This window comes from Mesocricetus auratus, unplaced genomic scaffold (assembly GCF_017639785.1).
Source record: "Mesocricetus auratus isolate SY011 unplaced genomic scaffold, BCM_Maur_2.0 Super-Scaffold_100022, whole genome shotgun sequence".
NCBI classification, from domain to species: Eukaryota; Metazoa; Chordata; class Mammalia; order Rodentia; family Cricetidae; genus Mesocricetus; species Mesocricetus auratus.
In genome coordinates this window covers 1,537,464-1,560,251 of record NW_024429203.1, presented here as the reverse complement: position 1 = coordinate 1,560,251, position 22,788 = coordinate 1,537,464, and the positions used below count along the sequence as shown (strand labels likewise).

Below are 22,788 nucleotides of genomic sequence, written 5' to 3'. Positions count from 1 at the left end.
GTTTGGGGTGCTTTTCCCCCCACCCTCCGCGAAACGGTATCCCAGCAATTGGAAGGATGACCTTGAGTTTAAGGCCAGCCTGGGCTATTAATAATGAAGTTAGAAAACAAAAAGACAAAGTCAAGTGTGGTTGCTCCTGCCTGTAATCTCAGGACTTGTAAGACAGTCTGAACCGCACAATGGCCAGGTCGTCCTCGGTGTCTCAATTACTTTTAGAACTGAAAATGACACAAACAAACAAACAAACAAACAAACCAGGTCAAGCGTAGCGGCGCCTTGAATCCCAGAACGCGGGGGCGGAGGCAGCGGGTTCGAGGCCAGTCCGGTCTGCAGCGCGAGCTCCAGGGCTACACAGAGAAACCCTGTTTTGGAGGAGGAGGGGGGGACAAGAAGCAAACCCGACGGACCGACCAAACTAAACGAAAGTAGAGAGGTGCATAGTGGAGTGCATGAGGGACTAGGATCTGGACATCTGGCGGTGGGCACGGGGGCAAAGTCCTGTGGAGCCTGGAATGTGTGGGTGAGAGCATAAACACAGGGTCAGGCCGATGCCCCGGGGCGGGACGGGAGCTTGCGTGGGTGGACACGCGTGTGTCCGGGCGGACTGGCGGATGCCTGCGTGTGGGAGGCGGTGGGTGGGCGGATAAGCGGGCAGGCGGATGAGAGGATGAATAAACACGCACAGGGACGCACGGCGGGCGAGTAGAGGATCAGTGGATGAACGTCCCGGGGTCTCATCATCCACCCAGGCATCCTTGGTCGCCAAAAGAAACTGAGACAGGGCGGCTGTCACGCCCCAAGCTCTGCCATCCCCAGCGCCCACCTCGCTGCTCACCTGGCGGCCTCCCCTTTAAGACGCGCTCACCTGGCGGCCTCCCCTTTAAGACGCGCTCACCTGGCGGCTCACCTGGGTGAGGGCGCTTCCGCAGGAAGAAGGAAGCGGCGCCGCCGCCTCTGCCTCTCGCTCCCGCCTCTCAGCTTCTACGGCCGCCACCATGTCGGCCTCGGCCGTCTTCATTCTGGACGTCAAGGGCAAGGTGAGGTCGGGGGCGAGGGATTGAGGGACCCCGGGAGAGGCCGCGGGCCCGGGGCGCAGGACCCGGAGCTGGGGACCCGCTCTCTCCAGCCAGCGTCTGTGGCAAGGGGCTTCGCTCCTTGCCTCAGTTTCCCTGGATGTAAAATGGGAATAAGAAGGATCCCTGCCACATGAGCGCCCCGAGCCCGTGAGCACAGCCCTTCTGCAAGCCGTGGAGCTTGATAAATTCGCAAGGGTAACTGGCTGGGGGAAGGCCTCCACGCGCTCCTGGCAAGCTGCCCGTCCCCTCTCCAGTGACAGTCATAGCGGTAGATGACAACAAGGGCCCTGCGTTAAAATGACAGGGCTGGACATGTACCTCAGTTGTGAGCCGGCTCGGTTTGAACCTAGAGCACTGCGTAAGCACCCACAGTTCCAGCGCTTGCGGGGCGGAGGCAGAAGGGAGTTTGAAGCTCCATGATACACTGCCTCTAAATCAAACAGGCTAAACGAGTCAAGGCCCTGCCTGCACAAGCTTGGCGACCTGAGCTGCAGCCTCGACCCCGAGTAAGGGGAAAGGAGACAGCCCACAACGTTGTCCTCTGACCACATACACACTAGCCACGGGCCCGGGCCACCCCACACACATCATGCACTCACAGACAGTAACAATGCTTGTAAAAACAAGCAGTAATGACGGTGGAGCCAGGCGGTGGTGGTGCCCGCCTCGGGAGGCAGAGGCAGGCGGATCTCTGTGAGTTCAAGGCCAGCCTGGTCTACAGAGCGAGTTCCAGGACAGTCAGAGCTACACAGAAGCCCTGTCGCAAAAAGACAAAAAGAAAAAAGAAACAGATCTGCCTGCATCGCCTCCTGAGTGCTAGGCTGCCTGAGTCACTATCTCGCCGTCCTCTCCATCAAAGTAGAGGCCTGTTGTATATGGGAAAGCAGGAGAGTCAGAGAGAAGAGAATTAGACGTCAGCCCTTGTCCCCTAAGTCTGATGGTGACTGAGTTCTCTCTTCCTACCCTTAGCCCCTGATCAGCCGAAACTACAAGGGTGATGTGCCCATGACGGAGATTGACCACTTCATGCCACTGCTTATGCAGCGTGAGGAGGAGGGTGTGCTGGCCCCACTGCTCAGCCATGGCCGAGTGCACTTCTTGTGGGTCAAACACAGCAACCTCTACTGCATCCGCCCATGCTGGTCGGGGGCCAAGACCTGGGACCTGAGGGCAGTGCCTGGGGGAAGGGCCGGTAGAAATGGTGGGGTCCTCGACAGTGTCTCTTTTCCCTTAACCTTGCTGTACCAGTGGTGGCCACCACGCTGAAGAACGCCAATGCCTCTCTGGTGTACTCCTTTCTGTACAAGACAGTGGAGGTAGGTACTGTCTTTTCTACTTGTTGTGCTCACCGATTGGTTGCCCCCTTAGTAAGTCTTCTGACCCTGCCCGTCAAAGCCTCCCTCACTCTACCCTCACAGCTGGGTTAGGAAGAGGCTCCCCCCGATCTGAGATCACACTTCTCTGCTTGTTTCTGGTGCTGGTGTAAGGGAAGGGAAGAAAGGGATAGCAGGAAAGGGGGCCTTGGCTAGGTAATTCAGAGGAGTTGTGCCTACATCGTGAACAAAAAAGTCCGGGGTGTGAATGGAATGGAGGCTAAGGGATTGAGCAGAACAAGGCTCACATGTTGACTGAGAGCATCTCTCCTCCCAGGAGACACAGGCTGGGCATCAATGCGCTTGGTGCTGGAGGAGTGCCGGAGGAGTGCCAGATCTCGGATATGAATTTTCAGATGTCTTTGTATATGTTTAGTGAGGCATCTTGGGGATAGGACCAAAGACTTCAGGAAATGTGTTTGTGTTACATGTATACCTTACCTACATCTGGAAGGTTTTTTTTTTTTAATCTGTTTTCTTTTCTTCCTCCCCCCCCCCTTGATTTTTTTGAAACAAGGTTTCTCTGTATAATAACCCTAGCTGTCCTGGAACTCAGTTTGTAGCCCAGGCTGGTCTCAAACTCAAGAGATCCACCTACCTGCCTCCCAAGTGTTGGGATTAAAAGTATATGCCACCACACCCCGCAGAAGATAATTTTTAAATTTTTAAAATTTATTTTATTTGTAAGGGTGTGCTAGAATGTATGTTTGTGAACCAAACAGACTTGAAGAAAGCACTGAATCCTTGGAACTGGAGTTAAAAGACAGTTGTGAGCTGTCATGTGGGTGCTTGGGAATCAAACCTGGGTCCTCTGGAAGAGCAGCCAGTCCTAATGGCTGAGCCATATCCTCTGGAAAGCTTTTAAAACAGAAAAGTTGCTGGGTGATGGTGGTGGTGGGAGGCAGAGGCAGGTGGATCTCTGTGAGTTCCAGGCCAGCCTGGTCTACAGAGTGAGTTCCAGGACAGCTAGGGCTGTTACACAGAGAAACCCTGACTCGACAAACCAAAAAAAAAAAAAAAAGAAAGAAGTTTTTTGCCAGATGGTTGGTGTCCCAGGCCTTTAATCCCAACACTTGTGAGGCAGAGGTAGGCAGATCTGTATGAGTTTGAGGCTAGCCTGGTCTACAGAGCAAGTTCCAGGACAACCAGGGCTACTAAGAGAAACCCTGTCTCAGAAAAACACACATACATACACACACACACACACACACACACACACACACACACACTCTCTCTCTCTCTCTCTCTCTCTCTCTCTCCCTCCCTCCCTCCCTCCCTCCCTCCCTCCCTCCCTCCCTCCCTCCCTCCCTCCCTCCCTCCCTCCCTCCCTCCCTCCCTCCCTCCCTCCCCCCGGAAGTGGTAGTGTCTCTTGCATCCCTCCCACAGCAGGATGCTGGCTACCTGATCTGTTCAGGTAGTCACATCTGCATATCTATTTTTGAGACAGCCTCTCGTGCAGCCCAGCTGACCTTGGACCTGCAGCATCATGGGTATACCAGTTGTTTTATATTGGAATGCTTTACACTTATTCCGCTAGTTCTTTTGTGTGTGCGTGAGGCATGGGTGTGCAGATCAGAGGGCAGCTAGCCTTCCCCCACAGGGTTCCAGGGTCGTCGGGTTTGGTAACAAGTGGCCTTTCCTGCTGAGCCATCTGTGTAGTCTGTTTTGTTTTGAGGTTGGTTTTTCCTGTACTAGAGAATTACATCTACTCATTCTGTTTCACTCTTATCCTCTTGCATCACATTACTGTCACCTGACAGATAGACAGATTCATTATAAATATAAATATATATATGTGACAGATTTTTTAAAAATTTAGGATACGCACTTTATTAAATTTTATGTATATGTGTGTTTTGCCTGCATATATGTCTATGCACCTCATGTGTGTAGGGCCCACAGAGGCCTGAACAGAATGTTGGATCTCCTAGGACTGCAGTACAGACAGTTATGAGTCTTGGTGCTGGGAACTGAACATGGGACATAGGATCCCTGCAAGAACAGCCAGTGTAGCAGGGCCTTTTCCTTATTTAAAACTAACTTAAGGCAGTGGTGGTGCATGCCTTTAATCCCAGCACTCAGGAGGCAGAGGCAGGCGGGTCTCTGTGAGATCTCTGTGAGTTCGAGGCTAGCCTGCTCTACAGAGCAAGTTCTAGGACAGCCTCAAAAAAAATACAGAGAAACCCTGCCTCAAAAAACAAAACAACAACAAAAGAGCAGCCAGTGCTCTTAACCACTGAGCGTCTCTCAGGCCCACACTTTTTTGTTTGTTGAAATGGAATCTCTCTATTTAGTCTTGGCTGTCCTGGAACTCACTATATAGACCAGACTGGCCTTGATCTCAGAAGACCCACTTGTCTCTGCCTCCTCAGTGCTGGGATTAAAGACGTGAACCACCATATAGCTGGCCTCCACACTTTTTTTTTTGTTTAGGGAATGTAAGATGGATCAAACCTCTCATTCTAGAGCTTTGAAGGCTACAGCAAAAGGATGGAAAGTTCATGGCCAGCCTAGGCTCCATAGCCAGACTCTGTCTCAAAAAATAGTCTGGAATAAGGCTCCTTAGTAGAGCCCCTGTGTAGAATCTCCCAGTGATGGTCTGGGGTGTGGCTCTTCCCTGCATAGAATCCCCCAGTGAGGGCCTGGGGTGTGGCTCTTCCCTGCATAGAATTCCCCTGTGAGGAGTTGGAGTGTAGCTCATCTGTAGATTCTTGATCTATAGCCAGGTGCTTGTTTCCTCCAACCCTTGTACCATACCCACACCCAGAAAACCCATTTTAAACCCTAACTGTCTGTCAAGATTCTTCAAGGTGTAGGTTTTCCTCCTTTCCACCTGACATGTTGGGTATGATTGATGATCACTTTTCCTCATTAAATTGCTCCATGGGAGAAAGCCTGTGTCTTTGTTTGCAGCCCAGGCACACAGTAGGTCGTCCATAATTGCTTATTGGCTGATTGAGTGTGTTCCCTGGGCCCCCTGCCCAGGTCTTCTGTGAGTATTTTAAGGAGCTGGAAGAGGAGAGCATCCGCGATAATTTTGTTATTGTGTACGAGCTGCTGGACGAGCTCATGGACTTTGGCTTTCCGCAGACCACAGACAGCAAGATCCTGCAGGAGTGAGTGCAGGCGCGGGGGTGGGGAGGTGGGGTGGGGTAGGCGGGTGCCTGTGACCAGGAGGCTGTCCCCTTTGAGGTGTCCCTGGTTTAGCTCTGGAGTCTCACCGTTCTTTCCAATAGGTACATCACACAACAGGGCAACAAACTGGAGACGGGCAAGTCTCGAGTACCACCCACAGTCACCAATGCCGTGTCGTGGCGCTCTGAGGGGATCAAGTACAAAAAGAATGAGGTCTTCATTGATGTCATAGAATCTGTTAACCTTCTGGTGCGTTTCTGTGCCGCATGTCCTGGGGGCAGGAGAGGGGACTCTGTATCTGTTGACACCCCATATTGGGACGCCCCCTTTGCAGGTCAATGCTAACGGCAGTGTCTTGCTCAGCGAGATTGTGGGCACCATCAAGCTGAAGGTGTTTTTGTCTGGGATGCCAGAGCTGCGGCTGGGCCTCAATGACCGAGTACTCTTTGAGCTTACTGGCCGTAAGATTGGGGGGATCCCCTTCCCAGGGATGGGCTAGTAAACAACTAGAGGCCTCCTAGACTTCAGCCAGTTCTAAGTGTTCACATGCGCTCTGATAATTGAGCCTTGCATCTCAGCAGCCAAGTTCACCTAGCAAATGCTTTCTTTGCTAATGAGAGCTAGCTGCAAACCAAGCCAGTTTCTGGCCTTAGCATTCTGGTGGAAGGAGACAGGTTAATAATATTTGAACATATCACAGAGACAGGCATAGTAATCCATGCTGTAATGTCAGCACTCTGGAGGCTTAAGCAGGAGGGTTCAATGTCATTTTCTCCTTAGGTTAGTGGAAGCATTATGAGAAGTGGGCAGAGACAGATGGTTGATTCACTAGGCATTCCAAGGGGAACAGCCTAGCCTAATCAGCAAGTTCCAGGGCTAAAGAGAAATGCTGTCTCAGGAAAGCAAAACCAAACAAAAAAACAAGGAGGATGACATCTGAGGAAGGATACATGGTATTGTCCTTTGGTGTCAGTGTACACATATGCACATACATACAAATGTGCACACGCAGGCACGCATGCATGCATGCACACATGCATGCACGCACTCACGAACACATGCATGCACGTACACGCACCACAGTATAAAATAAAACCAAACAAACCAAAACTAAGTTGAGCCAAGCATAGTGTTGCATCAGAGTAATCCAAGAGTGAGTTCCAGGACAGCCAGAGATACACAGAGAAACTCTGTCTGGAAAAACAAAACAAACAAACACACACAAAAATACAGGCATAGGGGACTGGAGAGATGGCTCAGCAGTTAAGAGCACTGGCTGCTCTTCCAGGAGACCCAGGTTCAATTCCCAGCACTGATGGCAGCTCATAACGCTGTAGCTCCAAGATCTGATATCTTCACACTAGGATACATACAGGCAAAATATTGAAGCACATAAAGATAAATAAATAAAAAACAGAATAAAAAGTGCTTAGAAGTCAGGCTGTAGTGACGCACGCCTTTAATCCGAGCATGTAGAAGGCAGATCAGGCAGATCTTTGTAAGTTCCAGGCCAGCCTGAACTACGTAGCAAGTTCCAGGACAGCCAAGGTTATATGGCAGAACCCTGTCCCCAAAAATAAAATACAAAGGGTGGGCATGGTGGTGTTTATCTGTTCTGTGATACTGGAGGAGTAAGGCAGGAAACCCCAGAGTGCCCTGGCCAGCCCTGTTTGCCAGTTGGTGAGTTCCAGGTTGAATAGGACACCCTGTGTTAAAAGATAAGACAGAGGGCCAGAGAGAAGGCTCAGCAGGGAAATCACAAACACAGTGACCTGAATGAGATCCCTAAATCCACACAGAAAAATCTGGAAGTGCTGGTATGCATCTGAAATCTCAGCATTCCTTTTAAAGATTTTATGTATTTATGTGTTTATTATATGTGTAGGTATTTTGCATGTATGTATGTATGTTTGCATGTATGTGCCCCATGTGTGTGCAGTGCCCAGAAAGGCCAAAAGAGGGTGTCAAATTCTCTGGGACCAGTAGTTATGTATAGAAGGTTGTCAGCTCCCATGTGGGTGGAGGGAATTGAACCTAGATCCTTTACAAGAGCAGCCAGTGCTCTTAACCACTGAGCCATCTCTATAGTCTCATGAAGTCTTAAGCGCTCCTATGCTCAGTGGAGGCAGAGACAGGAAAATCTCCCAGAAGCTCGTAGGCCAGCTAGATTGATGGCATGACAGAACAACTCCAGGAGCTCTGGTACCATGTTTCATCCAAACACAAACCTCCATGTAATTAAAAGCACTAAAATTTGTGCTGTGTGTGGTGGCTCACGTGTTGAGTCCCAGCACCTGGGAAGCAGAGGTGGGCGGATCTCTGTGATTTGGAAGCTGACCTGGTCTACTATGGAATTTCAGGACAATCAAGACTATGTTAGGCCCTGTCTCAAAAAAGAAAAGAAATAAAGCCCTACCAAAATTTTTAGGAAAAAACAAAACCTCCAAATAAAATGACAGTAGAAAACAAGTGTAGGGGTAGGAGGCAGACGGGGCTTGTTTCGACTCCCTCCACCACTCAGCCTAGGCCGTGGGCTTCCTCCTCGGCAAACCTAGAGAAGGTAGCAGCCAGGAGGAATGGCGAGGTGGGGCGCTCTCCTCAGCCCCAGGGTCACTTTGCCTGCTCCACTCCGAGTTTCAGGCAGCAAGAACAAGTCTGTGGAACTGGAAGACGTGAAATTCCACCAGTGCGTGAGGCTTTCGCGCTTTGACAATGACCGCACCATCTCCTTCATTCCCCCGGATGGGGACTTTGAGCTCATGTCCTATCGCCTCAGCACCCAGGTGAGTCCGGGAGCCCAGCGCAAAGGAGGTGGTGGGTGGTGGACCCGGGTTGACCTCAGTCTGAGAGCCGCCTTCTTGTCTGCCTACAGGTCAAGCCCCTGATCTGGATTGAGTCAGTCATTGAGAAATTCTCCCACAGCCGAGTGGAGATCATGGTCAAGGTGAGCTCTAGAGGAACACTTTCTCGGCGGAGGTCCCGTGGCGCCTTCTGCCCAGCCAGCCTCCTGGATGGGCATGCAGATTTCTGTTGGTTTTTAACCCTGTTTTCCCTTAATTTTGTGTGTGGCTGTTTTGCCTGCGTGTGTCTGATGTGCAAGGTTTGCCTGGCTGGTGCCCACAGAGACTAGGAGAGGGCACTGGATTTCCTGTACTGGAGTCGTAGACAGTTGTGAGCCTCTGTGTGGGTGCTGAGAATCAACTGGAATCCGCTGGAAAAGTAGCCAATGTTCTTAACCACTGAACCATGTCTTTAGCCCTTTTTGAAGCAAGATCTCAGTGTGTAACCCTGGATAAACTCTCTGTAGACAAGGATGTCCTCAGACTTAAGAGATCTGCCTGCCTCGGCGGATCTCTGTGAGTTCAAGGCCAGCCTGGTCTACAGAGCAAGTTCCAGCACAGCCTCCAAAGCCACAGAGAAACCCTGTCTCAAAAAACCAAAAAAAAAAAAAAAAGAGCGAGAGATCTGCCTGCCTCTTCCTCCTAAGGGCAGGGTCTAGAGATGAATGTATCTTCTCAGTCCTTTTTTTTTTTTTTTTTTTTTTTGGTTTTTCGAGACAGGGTTTCTCTGTGGCTTTGGAGGCTGTCCTGGAACTCGCTCTGTAGACCAGGCTGGCCTCGAACTCACAGAGATCCGCCTGCCTCTGCCTCCCGAGTGCTGGGATTAAAGGCGTGCGCCACCAACGCCCGGCCAGTCCTTATTTTTTTGTTTAAGATTTTTTGTTTTGTTTTGTTTTTCAAGACAAGGTTTCTCTATGTAGCTTGGGGACCTGTCCTGTCCCTCGATTGGTAGATCAGGTTGGCCTCAAACTCACAGAGATCCTCCTGCCTCTGCTTCTGCCTACTAAGTGCTGGGACTAAAGGTGTGTGCCATCACTGCTGGGCAAGATTTTTTTATGTGAATAGATGTTGTCTTAGTGTTTAATTGGGGTGGCTTACAGTTCAGAGATTTAGCCCATTATCATCATAATGAGACATGGCATTGTGCAGGCAGACATGGTGCTGGGGCTGAGAGTCCTACATCTTGATTCACAGGCAACAGTAACTTGAATTGAAATACTGGGTGTGGCTTGAGTATATATGAAACTTCAAAGCCCACCCCTACAATGACACACTTTCTCCAACAAGGTCGTACCTACTCCAACAAAACCACACCTCCTAATAATGCCACCCCCTTTGAGTTTTATGGGGTTCAATTAATTCAAGCTATCACAAATGTTTATATATGGGCACCCTGTGTGCCTGGTACCCTTGCATGCCAGAAGAGGTTATTATGTCCCATGGAACTGGAGTGATAGATGGTTGTGAACCATCCTGTGGGTGCTAGGAACCAACACTGTGTCCTCTTCAATAGTAACAAGTTCTCTTAACCACTGAGACATCTCTCCAGGCTCAGGCTCATGTTTCCGTTTTGTTCTTTTGTTTGTTTGTTTTTTAATTAATTAATTTATTTTTAAAGATGTATTTATTTATTATATATAGCATTCTGTCTGCATGGATGCCTGCAGGCCAGAAGAGAGCATCAGATCTCATTACAGATGGTTGTGAGTCACCATGTGACTGGGAATTGAACTCAGGACCTCTGGAAGAGCAGCCAGTGCTCTTAACCATCTCTCCAGCCCCAATGTTTCTGTTTGTATTTTATTTTATTTTGAGACAAGGTCTCTGTATGTAGCCCTGGCTGTTCTACAACTTGCCAAGTAGACCAAGTTGGCCTCAACAAACATCCACCTGTCTCTGCCTTCTAAGTGCTGGGATTAGAGGTATGTGCTGCTGCTGACATTTTCATAATTTACATGTGATAGTTTGAATGTAATTGGCCCCCTTAATTTCATAGGGAATGGCATTATTAGGAGGTGTAGCTTTGTTGGAGTAGGTACAGACTTATTGGAGGAAGTATGTCACTGTGGGCTTTGAGGTCTCATATTCTCAAGCCATGTCCTGTGTCTCAGTTCAAGTTACTGTTGCCTACGGATCAAGATGTAGGACTCTTAGGTCCAGCACCATGTCTGCCTGCACACTGCCATGTCTCACCGTGATGATATTGGACTAACCCTCAACTATAAGTTGCCATCTCAGTTAAATGTTTTCCTTTATAAGAATTGCCATGGTTATGGTGTCTCTTCACAGCAATAGAAACCCTACTAAGACACATGTTATATTCACCCCCCACCCTCTCTGACCCCCTCCCTTTCTGCTGACCTCTCCCTTCCCAAACATTTCCATTTCTACTTTCATGGGTTTTGGTTTTTCTTTTTGTTGTTTGGTGGTTTTGTGTGTGTGTGTGTGTGTGTGTATGTGTGTGCGTCTGTGTGTGTTTTGAGATAGGGTTTCTCTATGTCTTTGGAGACTGTCCTGGAACTTGCTCTTGTAGACTAGGCTGGTCTCGAACTCACAGAGATCTGCCTGCCTCTGCCTCTCAAGTGCTGGAATTAAAAGGCCTATGCCACCACCACCCGGCTTCATGGTTTTTTTGTTTTTTTGTGACCCTGTGAGTTTCATGGGGGTTATTTACCATGGCTGTGGTGGCTTTACCAGTGGCCATACCTCTGAAAAATGTCTCTCTCTCCCCAGAGGGGGACAGGGCCTGGTGAATTCTCCCTGCTGCAACTGTTAATTGCACATAAATCTTCAAGGAGGGTTGTGACCCCTTTCTTCTCTGGATGACCTGGAAGTATTGATCCTCCTGCTTCTACTTCCCCAGAGCTGCCATTAGAGTTGCTTGCTATCACACATGGATCCCGATTTGTTTGTTTACTTATTTATTTATTTGGTTTTGTTTTGGCTTGGATTTTTTGACTTTTTGATACAGGGTTTCTCTGTGTAGCCCTGGCTGTCCTGGAAGTTGCTTTGTAGACCAGGCTGGCCTCAAGCTCAGAGATTCACTTGTCTCTGGCTCCTGAGTGGTGGGATTAAAGGCATGTGCCACCATGGTTGGCGAAATCTTAATTTTCTTTCTTTTGTGTATGTATATGTGTATGGGCAGGGCTATGGCGTGGAGGTCAGAGGACAACTTGCAGGAATCAGTTCTCTCTTTTTACCATGTTGGTCCCAGGGTTTGAACTCAGGTCCTTAAACTTTACCTGCTGAGCCAACCTACCAGCCTCCTCTCTTCCCTTTCTCTGACCAGGAATATCATCAGGGCCTCTTGAATGCTAGGCATTCACTCTGCACCAAGCTATTGTATTATCCTTTTTTTTTCTGTTTTGTATTTCCAAAAGAGATCTCACGTAGTTGCCCAGGCTGGCCTTGAATACTGTCTCTTAAATCCTGACAGTCCTTGAACACTCTCTCTATAGTCTAGGCTGTCCTTGAACACTCTCTCTCTCAATAATCCTGGGAGGCCTTGAGTTTCAGTCTCCAGAGTTTACAAACATCCGCCACTAATCTTGCTCAGCATTATTTTTGCCTTCTGCTCTCTCCTGGCAGGCTAAGGGGCAGTTTAAGAAGCAGTCAGTGGCCAATGGTGTGGAAATATCTGTGCCTGTACCCAGTGATGCAGATTCCCCACGCTTCAAGACCAGTGTGGGCAGTGCCAAGTATGTGCCTGAGAAGAATGTTGTCATTTGGAGTATCAAGTCCTTCCCTGTAAGTATTGAGAAAGGTGCGCCCAGCCAGGGTGGGAGGGGACTTCCGTGGTGGTAGGGCTTGCCTGCACCACATGAGGTCAAGGTGCAGAATACCTCAAAGACCTCATCATTGTGCACGTGCTACCCATGGGATTTGATAAGAGAAAAGCCAGGCTGTCTGGTTCTAGATTGGCACATTCCATGTGTGGCTGAATCTGTCCTGCTCCCATGTGCGAGGTGGAGGTAGGAGAAAAAAAATTCAGGCTTATCCTTGCCTACATAACTACTTCAGGTCTAGCCTAGGCTGCTTGAGATCCTGTCTGAAACCCAAACCAAGGTGGGGAAACCAAAAGCCTCCTGAAATGGCATCTCCCTACCGCCATAAACCCTTCAGGGATATGTCCTTGGTTCCTGGTTTTTCCTTCATAGACTCACCTCATCTGTGAAATAGGATGGATGATAATTGACACACGTTCTTTTTGTTGATGTTTTGTTTTTAGACAGGGTCTCCCTGTGTGGCCATGGCTGACCTAGAACTCATTGTAGATCAGCTGACCTCGAACTCAAAGCTCACCGCCTTCCTCTGCCTCCTGAGCACTGGTATTAAAGCTGTTTGCCATAATGTTTAATTATGACTCACAGTCTCCGCACTCTGATCACTGGTGGCTTTATTTTGCGTTATTTTGTGTGTGCATGCTTGCAGTCTCGATGGGGTGCAGGTGGAGGTCAGAGGATACCTTATAGGAGTTGCTCCCCTCCTTACCCATGTGGGTCCCAGGGATTGAACTCAGATTGACAGGCTTGGCTGGAATCACCTTTCTTGCTTTATAATCTTGACAGCCCTTTATTTATTTATTATTGGCTTTTTTTTTTTTTTTTGAGACATGGTTTCTCTGTAGCGTTGGAGTGTGTCCTGGAGCTCGCACTGTACACCAGGCTGGCCTTGAACTCAGAGAGATATGCCTGACTTTGTCTCCTGAGTGCTGGGAATAAAGCTTGCGCTACCACTGCCTGGCTGTTATTGATTTTGTTTGTTTGTTTGTTTGTTTTTTCGAGACAGGGTTTCTCTGTGGCTTTGGAGGCTGTCCTGGAACTCACTCTTGTAGACCAGGCTGGTCTCGAACTCACAGAGATCCGCCTGCCTCTGCTTCCCGAGTGCTGGGATTAAAGGCATGCGCCACCACTGCCCTGTTGACTTATTAATTTTTTATATGTGTAAGTGTTTTTCCTGTGTATAGTGTCAGAGAAGGCATTCGACCCTCTGGCACTGGAATCATACTGGTTGTGTGCTGCCTCGCGGTTTCTGGGAACCAAACTTGCGTCCTCTGGCAGAGCAGCAAGTGTTCTTCCCCACTGAGCCATCTCCAGCCCAACCCTTTATTTTTTTGAGACAAGGTCTTATGTGACTCAAGCTCTTCTCCAATCCCTATGTAGTCAAGAAAGGCTTTGAACTCCTGGTCTTCCCACAACCTCCCAGGTGCTGGGATTACAGCTGCCACCACACCTTTTTTTTTTTTTTTTTTTTTTTTTTGTGGTCCTGGGCATGAAACCCAGAGCTTCATGAATGTTAGGCAAGCACTCTACCAACTGAGCCACAGCTGTACCCGGTGTTAGTGATTCACGCATACATGCCCCTGTGGGACTGAAACCTAGGGCGTTGAACAGCCTGTAAGTGTTCTACTAATATTCTGCAATCCTGGCCCTTGGTGTCTTGACACAAGGTCTCACTCTGTAACCCAGACTGGCCTTGAACTTGTAATCTTTGATATTCCTGGTTTGGTTTCCAGAGTCGCTGGAACTGTGGGCCTTTGCAATGGAACCCAGCCACTGGAGGATTTGATCTGTCTGTCTGTCTGTCTGTGTTCCTCCAGACTAAGGGACAAGAGTTAGACTTTTCCTATGGGTCTCAGTGAGCACTCTTGACTTTGAAGTCTGTGAGTGAACAGTTCTCCAGGGAGCCTGCTATGAGGGTGGTCTGTGTATCCACAGGGCGGCAAGGAGTACCTGATGCGAGCCCACTTTGGGCTCCCCAGTGTGGAAACTGAAGAGGTGGAGGGCCGGCCACCCATCGGAGTCAAGTTTGAGATTCCATACTTTACTGTCTCCGGCATCCAGGTGAGGAGCAAGGGCTGGGAGGCTCCCTGCTCCCTTCCCTCTTGACTTCAGTCACCTCTCATCTCACATCCTACTTTTCATTTGAATTTTTATTTGTTTTATGTGCATCAGTATTTTGATGACTATTTATCTGTGTGGCATCCCCTAGACCTGGAGTTACAGGGTGTTGCGGTCTACCATATAGATGCTGGGAATCTGGAAGAGCAGCCAGAGCTCTCAACCCCTGAGCCATCTGCAACTCCCTTTTTTGTTTTTGAGACTGGGTCTCACTGTACCCATGCTGACCTGGAACTCACTATGTAGAGCAGGCTGGCCTTGAACCGACGTGCCTCTGCTTCCCAAGTGCTGAGATCGGAGCCATGCACCACCACACCAGGCATTTTTATTTTGTTTGTAACCTAAGCTAGCCAAGGACTCACTCCACAACCCAGGCTGGCCTTGAACTGATGATGCCCTTCTGTCTGGATTCCCAAGCTCTGGGAAAACCATGTATCCCCATGCCAGGTTCTCCACTTCTGTGACTTCTGCTGGGCTCTTCCCTCTCCGCTGTGCACATTGGCACCTGCCGTCAGAGCGTTCTCCATTCTCTTGACCTGTCTCCCAGTCTGTCCTGTATCCTCCCTCTGTACTTCCTTTTCCCTAGGAGCCTGGATCACTTTGCACATGCCATACCCAGAGACTCTCAGCTTGTGTCATTTTGTATCCTAAAGTATGTCCTGTATGTTTTCTCTTGACACAGTTTGACACTTTTCCTTCTGCCTCTAGTCTCCTCCCCCTCCCTGTACCCCCCTCCCCCATGCTGTGATAGAGCCCAGGGACTGGTGCCTGCTAGGAAGCAGCTCTCCCGCTCCTCACACCCCAGCTCCTCACAGGTGACTCCAGAAGGAAGCATGACTGCTGAGCTGCCTCCCTAGTCCTTGGCCACTCCTTCTTATTGTCCTCCAGGTCCGTTACATGAAGATCATTGAGAAGAGTGGGTACCAGGCCCTGCCCTGGGTCCGATACATCACCCAGAGTGGGGGTAAGAGCCGGGCTCTCTGGGACAGTGAGCGTGAGGAGATGGAGGGCATGGTGCTATGTTTGGGACAGTACTAAAGCATGCTTAGCCCCAAAGCAGACCCTTACCATGCTTCCTTGGGCTTCAGCTTATACATCTTTAAAATGGGGTGGCTGCCCTGCTCCAAGGTGATGATAAGGTCTGAACGAGATGCTGATGATAGAGTCTCCACGTGCTGCCTGGGTGTGGGCTAACGGGGGGGGGAGGCCTGTGTGGAAGCCATTCTGGTCCAAGCAAGCATTTTTTTTTTCCTCTATGATAATAGGACAGAAACCAGGGCTTTACACATGATAGGTAGGAACTCTAGCATTGTGAAATATTTCCAAGGGTGATTTTGTGTGTTAAGACCCAGGATAGATTCTGTGAGTGTTGGAGGCTTCTCTCTTTCCTCTTTCTCGATTCTCAGATGGTACCTGCTCATTTTTTTTTTCTCTGCAGATTATCAACTTCGTACCAGCTAGAAGGGAGAAGAAGTGGGGGTTTGAACATGAGACTTCCCTCTCCCCAGATCCCAGCCTCAGACTAGAGAAAGACGGTGTATGTGTGTGTGTGTGTGTGTGTGTGTGTGTGTGTGTGTGTGTGTGTGTGTGTGTCCATGCTGGGTGCTGCCAGCACCCAACCCATGTACCTCTCAGCTGCCTAGAATGGTTTCTCTGTGTCCCTCACCCTTGAGCTCTCCCATCCTGATTTTATATGAAGAAATAAGGGAGTCTGAACTACCCTCCCCTTCCATGAGTGCCTTCTTGAAATGGCCTGCCTTGGGCTAGCTCTAGGGCTCTTTTATAGCTGTTGAGCCAAGGCCCTGCTGGCCCTCTATCTGAGTTTTAGGGTGTCACTAAAATAAATATTACAGCTGTGAATGTGCTTCTTGGCTATGACCTGGGAATGTCCATGAGTGCTTAGATGAGAGCATCCATCTTCTCCCCTATTCCTCTGCACCCTCCCCTTCGTTCCCTGTCTCTCTGATCCCCTCTGTAGCCACCAGAAGTCGCTGTCAAACTTACCAGTACATGGGCCAGGCCCATGTGCCTTTAATCCCAGCACTTGGGAGGCAGAGGCAGGCAGAATCTCTGTGAGTTCAAGACCAGCCTGGTCTACAAAGCTACACAGAGAAACCCTATCTCAAAAAAACAAAACAAAACAAAAAAACCAGTCAGTACATACATCATTGCCCTTCTTAACCATGGAACCCTTCCCATCTTGTTAAAAGTAAAAAGTTACTGCAGTCCCAGTCTGGTCTGTGCACCAGTCCACCAGTCCACCGCCCTGCTCACCCATGGTCCTCTTCCAGATGTTTTTGACCCCCAGGGCCCTTGCACAAATGCAGTGACCCTTTAGTCAGCCATGTTACTATTTTATAGTACTTTCCTTTTGATTAGTTTTTTGTTTTGTTGTTTTTGAGACAGAGTTTCTCTGTGTAACAGTCCAGGCAGTCCTAGAACTCTAATTGTAGACCAGGCTGGCCTCAAATTCACAGAGACCCTCCTGTCTCTGCCTCCCATTGCTGGGAATACTGTATGCCACCACCACCCAGCCTGATTTTGTTTTAAGACAGGGTTTGGCTGTCTTCAAACTTTCAGTACTCCTCATCCCTTTGCCTGCTGTGGGTGCTGGGAACCAAACTTGGGTCCTGTAGAAGAGCAGGATGTCTTTTTGTGCACAAACCTTGTCTTCTACCTTGTTTTTCTGGAGATTTAGACAGAGCCTTACTATGTAGTCCTGGCTGTCCTGGAACTCATTATGTATAGACTGGATTGGTCTTGAAGTCAGGTCCACTTACCTCTGCCTCCTTAGTGCTGTGATTAATGGTGTCTACCACCTTACTTGGAAATATATTTGAGAGTTTTGAGAACTAGCTACCTAGCCCAGGATGGCCTACAACTTAATCCTCTTGCCTCAGACTCCTGAGTGGCAAGATTATTGGGTTTAATGACCTTCCTTTATCACCTCACAGCATTTACTACTCTGATAAAATGCAGTCACATCTCATGGCCTAGACTGTGGGTGTCTGCTGGTGGGCTCTGTGCATGGCCATCTCAGGAGGTTCTTGGCAGGATTTATCTCCCAGACTTCACTCCGCAGACATCATGCCAATTTTCTGTTCCCCAGCGGACTGCTTAACCTGAGCTAGAACATGTTTTTTTTCTCACCACCTACAATTTCTTTCTTTCTTTAATTTTCTTTTGTTTTTTTTCAAGACAGGGTTTCTCTGTAGCTTTGGAGGCTGTTCTGGAATTAGCTCTTGTAGACCAGGCTGGCCTCGAACTCACAGAGATCCGCCTGCCTCTGCCTTCGGAGTGCTGGGATTAAAGGCGTGCACCACCAACGCCCGGCCACTTTAGTCTATTTTTGTGTGTGTGGTGCTTAATGTTCAAAATTAAGCCAGGCATGGTGGTATATAGAACTAATCCCAGCACTCAAGAGGTAGAGGCAGCATGGTTAGAAGTTTGAGGTTAATCTAGATTTAATAACTTTGAGGCCAGCCTATGCTACATGGAGAATTTGTCTTAATAAAAGTTGTTAGGGGGCTGCAGCTATAGATTAGAGTCTTTGCTGAGGACCCAGGAAGCCCTAGGTTCCACCCCCAGCACTGCGTGGACTGAGTCTGTAATATTGAGAGTGGCATTCAGGAAGCTTAGGTGCCATCCTTAGCTACATACGGAATTGGAGGCCAGCCTGGGCTACATAATACCTCTTTTTTGTTGTTTTTTTGTTTGTTTTGTTTTTGAGACAGGGTTTCTCTGTATTGTTTTGGAGGCTGTCCTGGAACTTGCTCTGTATACCAGGTTAGCCTCAAATTCACAGAGATCCTCCTACCTCTGCCTCCTTAGTTCTTGGATTAAAGGCGTGTTCCACCAATGCCCGGCAATGATACCCTGTTTTTTTTTGTTTTAAAGAAAATTGCAGCCTAGCACTTGGGAGGCAGAGGCAGGTGGATCTCTGTGAGTTCAAGGCCAGCCTGGTCTATAAGAGCTAGTTCCAGGACAGCCTCCCCCTGTCTCGAAAAACCAAAAAAAAAAAAAAAAAAGAAAGAAAGAAAAAGAAAATTGCAGAACTGGAGAGATGGCTCAGCGGTCAAGAGCATTGGCTTGCTTCCAAAAGACCTGGTTTCAATTCCCAGCACCCAACATGGCAGCTCACAACTGTCTGTAACTCCAGTTTCAGGAGATCCAACACCCTTACACAGCTATATATGCAGGCAAAACACTAATGTACATAGGAAGGAAGGAAAGAAGGAAAGAAAGAAAATTGCCAGGTGTAATTCATTTAGGAGACAGAGCCCAGCAGATCTGTTTGAGTTCAAAGCCAGCCTGGTCTACATAGTTCTAAGACAGCCAGGACTCCATAGTAAGATCCTATCTCGGAAAAAAATTTAAAAAAGAAAATTATGTGAATATGTGGGTGTTTGATTGTCTCTATATATTATGTGCAGATGTCAAAAGAGTGTTGGATCCCTTGGAGCTGGAGTTATGTATGGCTGAGAGCTGTGACGTGGGTGTTGGAACCTGAACTCTTGATTCTCTACAAGGACATCGGTCAAATGCTCTTATCCGCTGAGCCATCTTTCCAGCTCCAAGACCCTTCCTTTAAAAAAAAAAATCAAAACAAAACTAGAGACCCCTCCTTTAATCCCAGCATTCGTGGTAGAGGTCGGTGGCTATCTGAGTTTGTGGCCAGACAGATCTACACAGTGAGTTCCAGGCCAGCCAAGGCTACACAGTGAGACCCTGTCTCAGAAATTTTTTTTCGCGATAGGGTCTCTGTGGCTTTGGAGGCTGTCCTGGAACTAGCTGTTGTAGCAGCAGGCTGGTCTCCAACTCACAGAGATCCACCTGCCTCAGCCTCCGGAGTGCTGGGATTAAAGGCGTGCGACACCAACGCCCGGCTCGTCTCAGAAATTTAAGGCAAAGTTAGAGGCCATTCCTTTAACTCAGCATGAATGAACTAAGTTCCCAGTTGCACAGTAAGGGCTAACTAGAACTACCGGGGTATACAAATGAATAGAACGTTCCAGTTCTGGGAGCTCCCAATCCTCCCTCCATTCCTCCCGGAGGCGCTAAAGACCCAAGATCAGCCCGCACCAGCCAGTCTCCAACCTCTCTCCTGGGTCAGTTAAATCTTCCCTCTCTTTCCCGCCCGGCCGCCCGCCAGTCGTGTTTGAAAAACCAAACACCCTGCGGTGGCGGGCAGCCCCACCGGTTGCCGCCCGCTGACCAATCACGAGCTGCACCACCTCTCTGGGCGAGACAAACCTTCCCAGCAACGCTCGCTGATTGGCTGAGGTCGCCGGTAGGCGGGACGTGCGGAGGTCGGGCGCTGGGCAAACCGGCTCCCGCTACTCTGTAGCGAGTTTGTAAGAAAACAAGGGCGCTCTGGGCGGGGCCTGTGGCGCGCTAGCCCCGCCTGCTGGCGGCGGTCTAGGGAGGCGGTGAAAGCCGGCTCAGAGCAGACTCCGCCTGCGCGAGCAGAGGAGGGAGGGTGAGTGGAGAGACCCGGCCCTAGGGGCGGGCGCCCAAGGGTTGGGCGGGGTTCCCCGCTGCCTCTCACGGTGACAGGGGGAGGAGCCGGGTGCGAGAGCCGGGGGTCGTGCGGGATCGAAGGCGAAGGGTCGGCGGCCGGGGAGTGACCGTAGCGTAGGCCCCCGTGGCGCCACAGCCCCAGGGAAGGGAAGCCCTAGTGTTCCGATCCAGCTCTTGCTGGTTCCTCAGCCTTGACCTGGACCGGGCTTGAGGCTGGGTGGGTTTCACAGACCACCCGCGTCACGATGCTGCTGGAAGAAGTCCGCGTCGGCGACCGGCTGAGTGGCGCAGCGGCCCGAGGCGACGTGCAAGAGGTGCGCCGCCTTCTGCACCGGGAGCTGGTGCATCCCGACGCTCTGAACCGCTTTGGCAAGACAGCCTTGCAGGTGAGGCCTGCCTGACACCCGGCTCCCACACCCCATCCTTCCTAGTCTCCTGACCCGGGTTGGTGATCCCCGGAGGACCATTCCTTGTTTGCACCGATGTTGGATGGGGTGATGAGGGTGGGGGAGGGGTGACTCTTCGGCTCTAAAGAATTCCTTGTCTTCAAGCCTAGAAGATTCAGTTTTGCTGAAGACTTTTATTCCGTGGATGGGTTGGGGTTCAGCTTCTCTTCATGCCAATCCTTGAGGACAGCTTACATTTTGGGGTCTTCTGAAAAGGCATTCGATCTCAGGAAGGCAGGATGCACGCACCTCTTCTCCAAGGGCGATAGCCTGTTTTTTTTCTTTTTCTTTTTTGTAGGAGTCCTGTTTAAGGGTCTCTGGTTATTTGGGGGGTGGGGGAAGTCTTCATTTCTGAAGGTGGTGTGGATTTTTTTTAATCTTCTCAGTGCCCAGGTTACAAAAAAATTCCCTATTACTTGAAGGCCCCATGATTTGGGGTGGCCTTTGTAGGGGCCCCACTTTTTCATGGGTGCTCATATATTCTGAAGATCAGGCCTATGTCTACAGAAGTTTTCCCTAGACACAGGGGATCCAAATTCCCTAGAGCATCTCTTTTCTCAAAAATTCTAAGTAGTTCTCAGAAAACGGGCTTGCATTGTCTGGAGGGGTCTAACAGTTCTGGTGGTCTCCCATATGGGAGCGCCCTGTCCCTGAGATGGACTCTTGGTTCCTTGAGAGTTTCCATCCTCCCTTCCTGTCCGTCTCTTCCTTTCCCCGTCCTCCTTCTTTCTCTTCTTTCCCATTCTCTTTGCTTCTCTTGCTTTTTTATTTCTGAGACAGAGTCTCACTCTGTATCAGGCTGGCCTTAAATTTGAGGCTATCTTTCTGGCCTGTCCTCCCAAGTGCAGGGATTACAGGAGTGGTCACTGTGCCTGGCCCCTTAAAGTTTTCATGAGAGTCACTTTTGGAGTTAGGGTCTTTTGTATTGGTAAATGAGCTGTGTGTGTGTGTGTGTGTGTGTGTGTGTGTGTGTGTGTGTGTGTGTTCCTTATTTCCAAGAACCTGTTTTCTGGGGTCCCAAACAGCTCCCTGGGGGCCTGTCTTTCCTGGGGTGTCCCTGTTCATTAAGGGCCCTTCACTGGCGCTCTGGATCTCTGGTAGACCTCTCTGCTGACCATTTTCTGGTGGGAACCTCCTGACTTTCTGCCCCCCCCATAGGTCATGATGTTTGGAAGTCCAGCAGTTGCTCTGGAACTCCTGAAGCAAGGCGCCAGCCCCAATGTCCAAGATGCTTCTGGTACCAGTCCAGTGCATGATGCAGCTCGCACTGGGTTCCTGGACACCTTGAAGGTCCTGGTGGAGCATGGCGCTGATGTCAATGCCCTGGACGGCACCGGGTCACTGCCCATCCATCTGGCGATTCGAGAGGGCCACAGCTCTGTTGTCAGCTTCCTGGCTCCCGAGTCTGACCTCCATCACAGGGACACTTCGGGTCTCACCCCGCTGGATTTGGCCCGTCAGAGAGGGGACCAGAACCTCATGGACATCCTGCAGGGACACATGGTGATCCCAATGTGACCCCGGGCCGCTGTCTCCAGCCAGGGAGCCTCATTGGGTCACAAGTCAACAAGGGAGAAAAGAAACTTTCGCTCTTTATTCCCACCCATTGAAGAAGGGAGTGGGAGGAGCGGTTTGTGGTTTATTGGTGTTGGTTTCTTGAGTGAGTGTGTTTGGGGGATGTTTCTCATTTGTTTTTCTCACCCCATTTGGTGTGTTGGACAGAGCAGGGGCTCCTACAGGCAACAGCCACCTAAACGGTTCAGTTTTCCCTGCACCTGGCTGCAGAGACCTCAGGGCAGAGGTTTAAAGCCCTAGCCTCAGAGTGAGGTCATCATCTCCTGGAAGCTGGTGACCTTGGAAGGCTGTGCTCAGAGAGCCCTGAAGTGTGAGCCACCTACTTTGGGCATGGGAGGGGGAGGGGAAAACATTTCCAATCAGTTAAAACGATAGTGTGAGTTAATTTTTTCCTTGGAAGTTTGTTTTCCAGTCTGTTGTACAGAGTTTGAAATATATATATATTTATTGCTGTATGGAAAGAAATTGTCTTGTGTGATCATTTAAAGGTTTGACCCATTAAGTTAAGACTTAGGCATGGTGACGGTGGGGGTGACTTCTGATTTGGTTCCAGGACGTGGGTGGGATGAAACTGGGGGATGGCGTGGTTGTGGGAGCTGTGGGGTGAAGGGGCGACATGGTCATTCCCAGAGCGTCAGGGTAACTGAGCTGGGTGGGGCAGCGGTCGGGTGCTGTCAGAACGGAAGGGAGGCAGGAAACCGCGAGTGGAGAAAGCGGCCCCCAGATGTCAGCTGGGTGCCGGGAGCCGGCAGGGTGGAGAAGGGTGGGCGGTGGCCTGTGGCCTTTCCCCGCAGAGGCTTGGCCCGTGGGTGTGGCCTGCGGAGCAAAAGGCCAACTAGATCCCGGAAGGGTCGGGGGTGGAGCAAGGCGAGTCTGTGAGAACCTGCTCCTTTAAGAGACGCTCCCGGTGGGCGTGCCTAGAG

At 49.9% G+C, this 22,788-nt stretch overlaps 2 protein-coding genes across 3 annotated transcripts; both read left to right on the top strand.

The window, feature by feature from the left end:
- Nucleotides 1–710: 710 nt before the first annotated feature.
- Nucleotides 711–16,184, top strand: Ap1m2 (adaptor related protein complex 1 subunit mu 2). 2 transcript variants are annotated; one of them, XM_005078548.4, is made up of 12 exons: nucleotides 711–1,037; nucleotides 2,046–2,202; nucleotides 2,325–2,392; nucleotides 5,435–5,565; nucleotides 5,686–5,833; nucleotides 5,919–6,045; nucleotides 8,219–8,367; nucleotides 8,457–8,528; nucleotides 12,013–12,171; nucleotides 14,142–14,267; nucleotides 15,213–15,288; nucleotides 15,763–16,184. In XM_005078548.4, the coding sequence occupies exons 1-12, from the start codon at nucleotides 996–998 to the stop codon at nucleotides 15,783–15,785; spliced, it is 1,278 nt and encodes a 425-aa protein (XP_005078605.1). In that variant the 5' UTR covers nucleotides 711–995; the 3' UTR covers nucleotides 15,786–16,184. The 2 variants fall into 2 exon arrangements, with proteins under 2 accessions (XP_005078605.1, XP_005078606.1); XM_005078549.4 differs by having other exon boundaries at nucleotides 713–1,037; nucleotides 8,225–8,367.
- A 3,647-nt stretch (nucleotides 16,185–19,831) lies between these two features.
- Nucleotides 19,832–22,326, top strand: Cdkn2d (cyclin dependent kinase inhibitor 2D). The gene is made up of 2 exons (XM_005078550.4): nucleotides 19,832–20,230; nucleotides 21,449–22,326. Exons 1-2 carry the CDS (start codon nucleotides 20,090–20,092, stop codon nucleotides 21,806–21,808), a joined length of 501 nt encoding a protein of 166 aa, XP_005078607.1. The 5' UTR covers nucleotides 19,832–20,089; the 3' UTR covers nucleotides 21,809–22,326.
- Nucleotides 22,327–22,788: the final 462 nt, after the last annotated feature.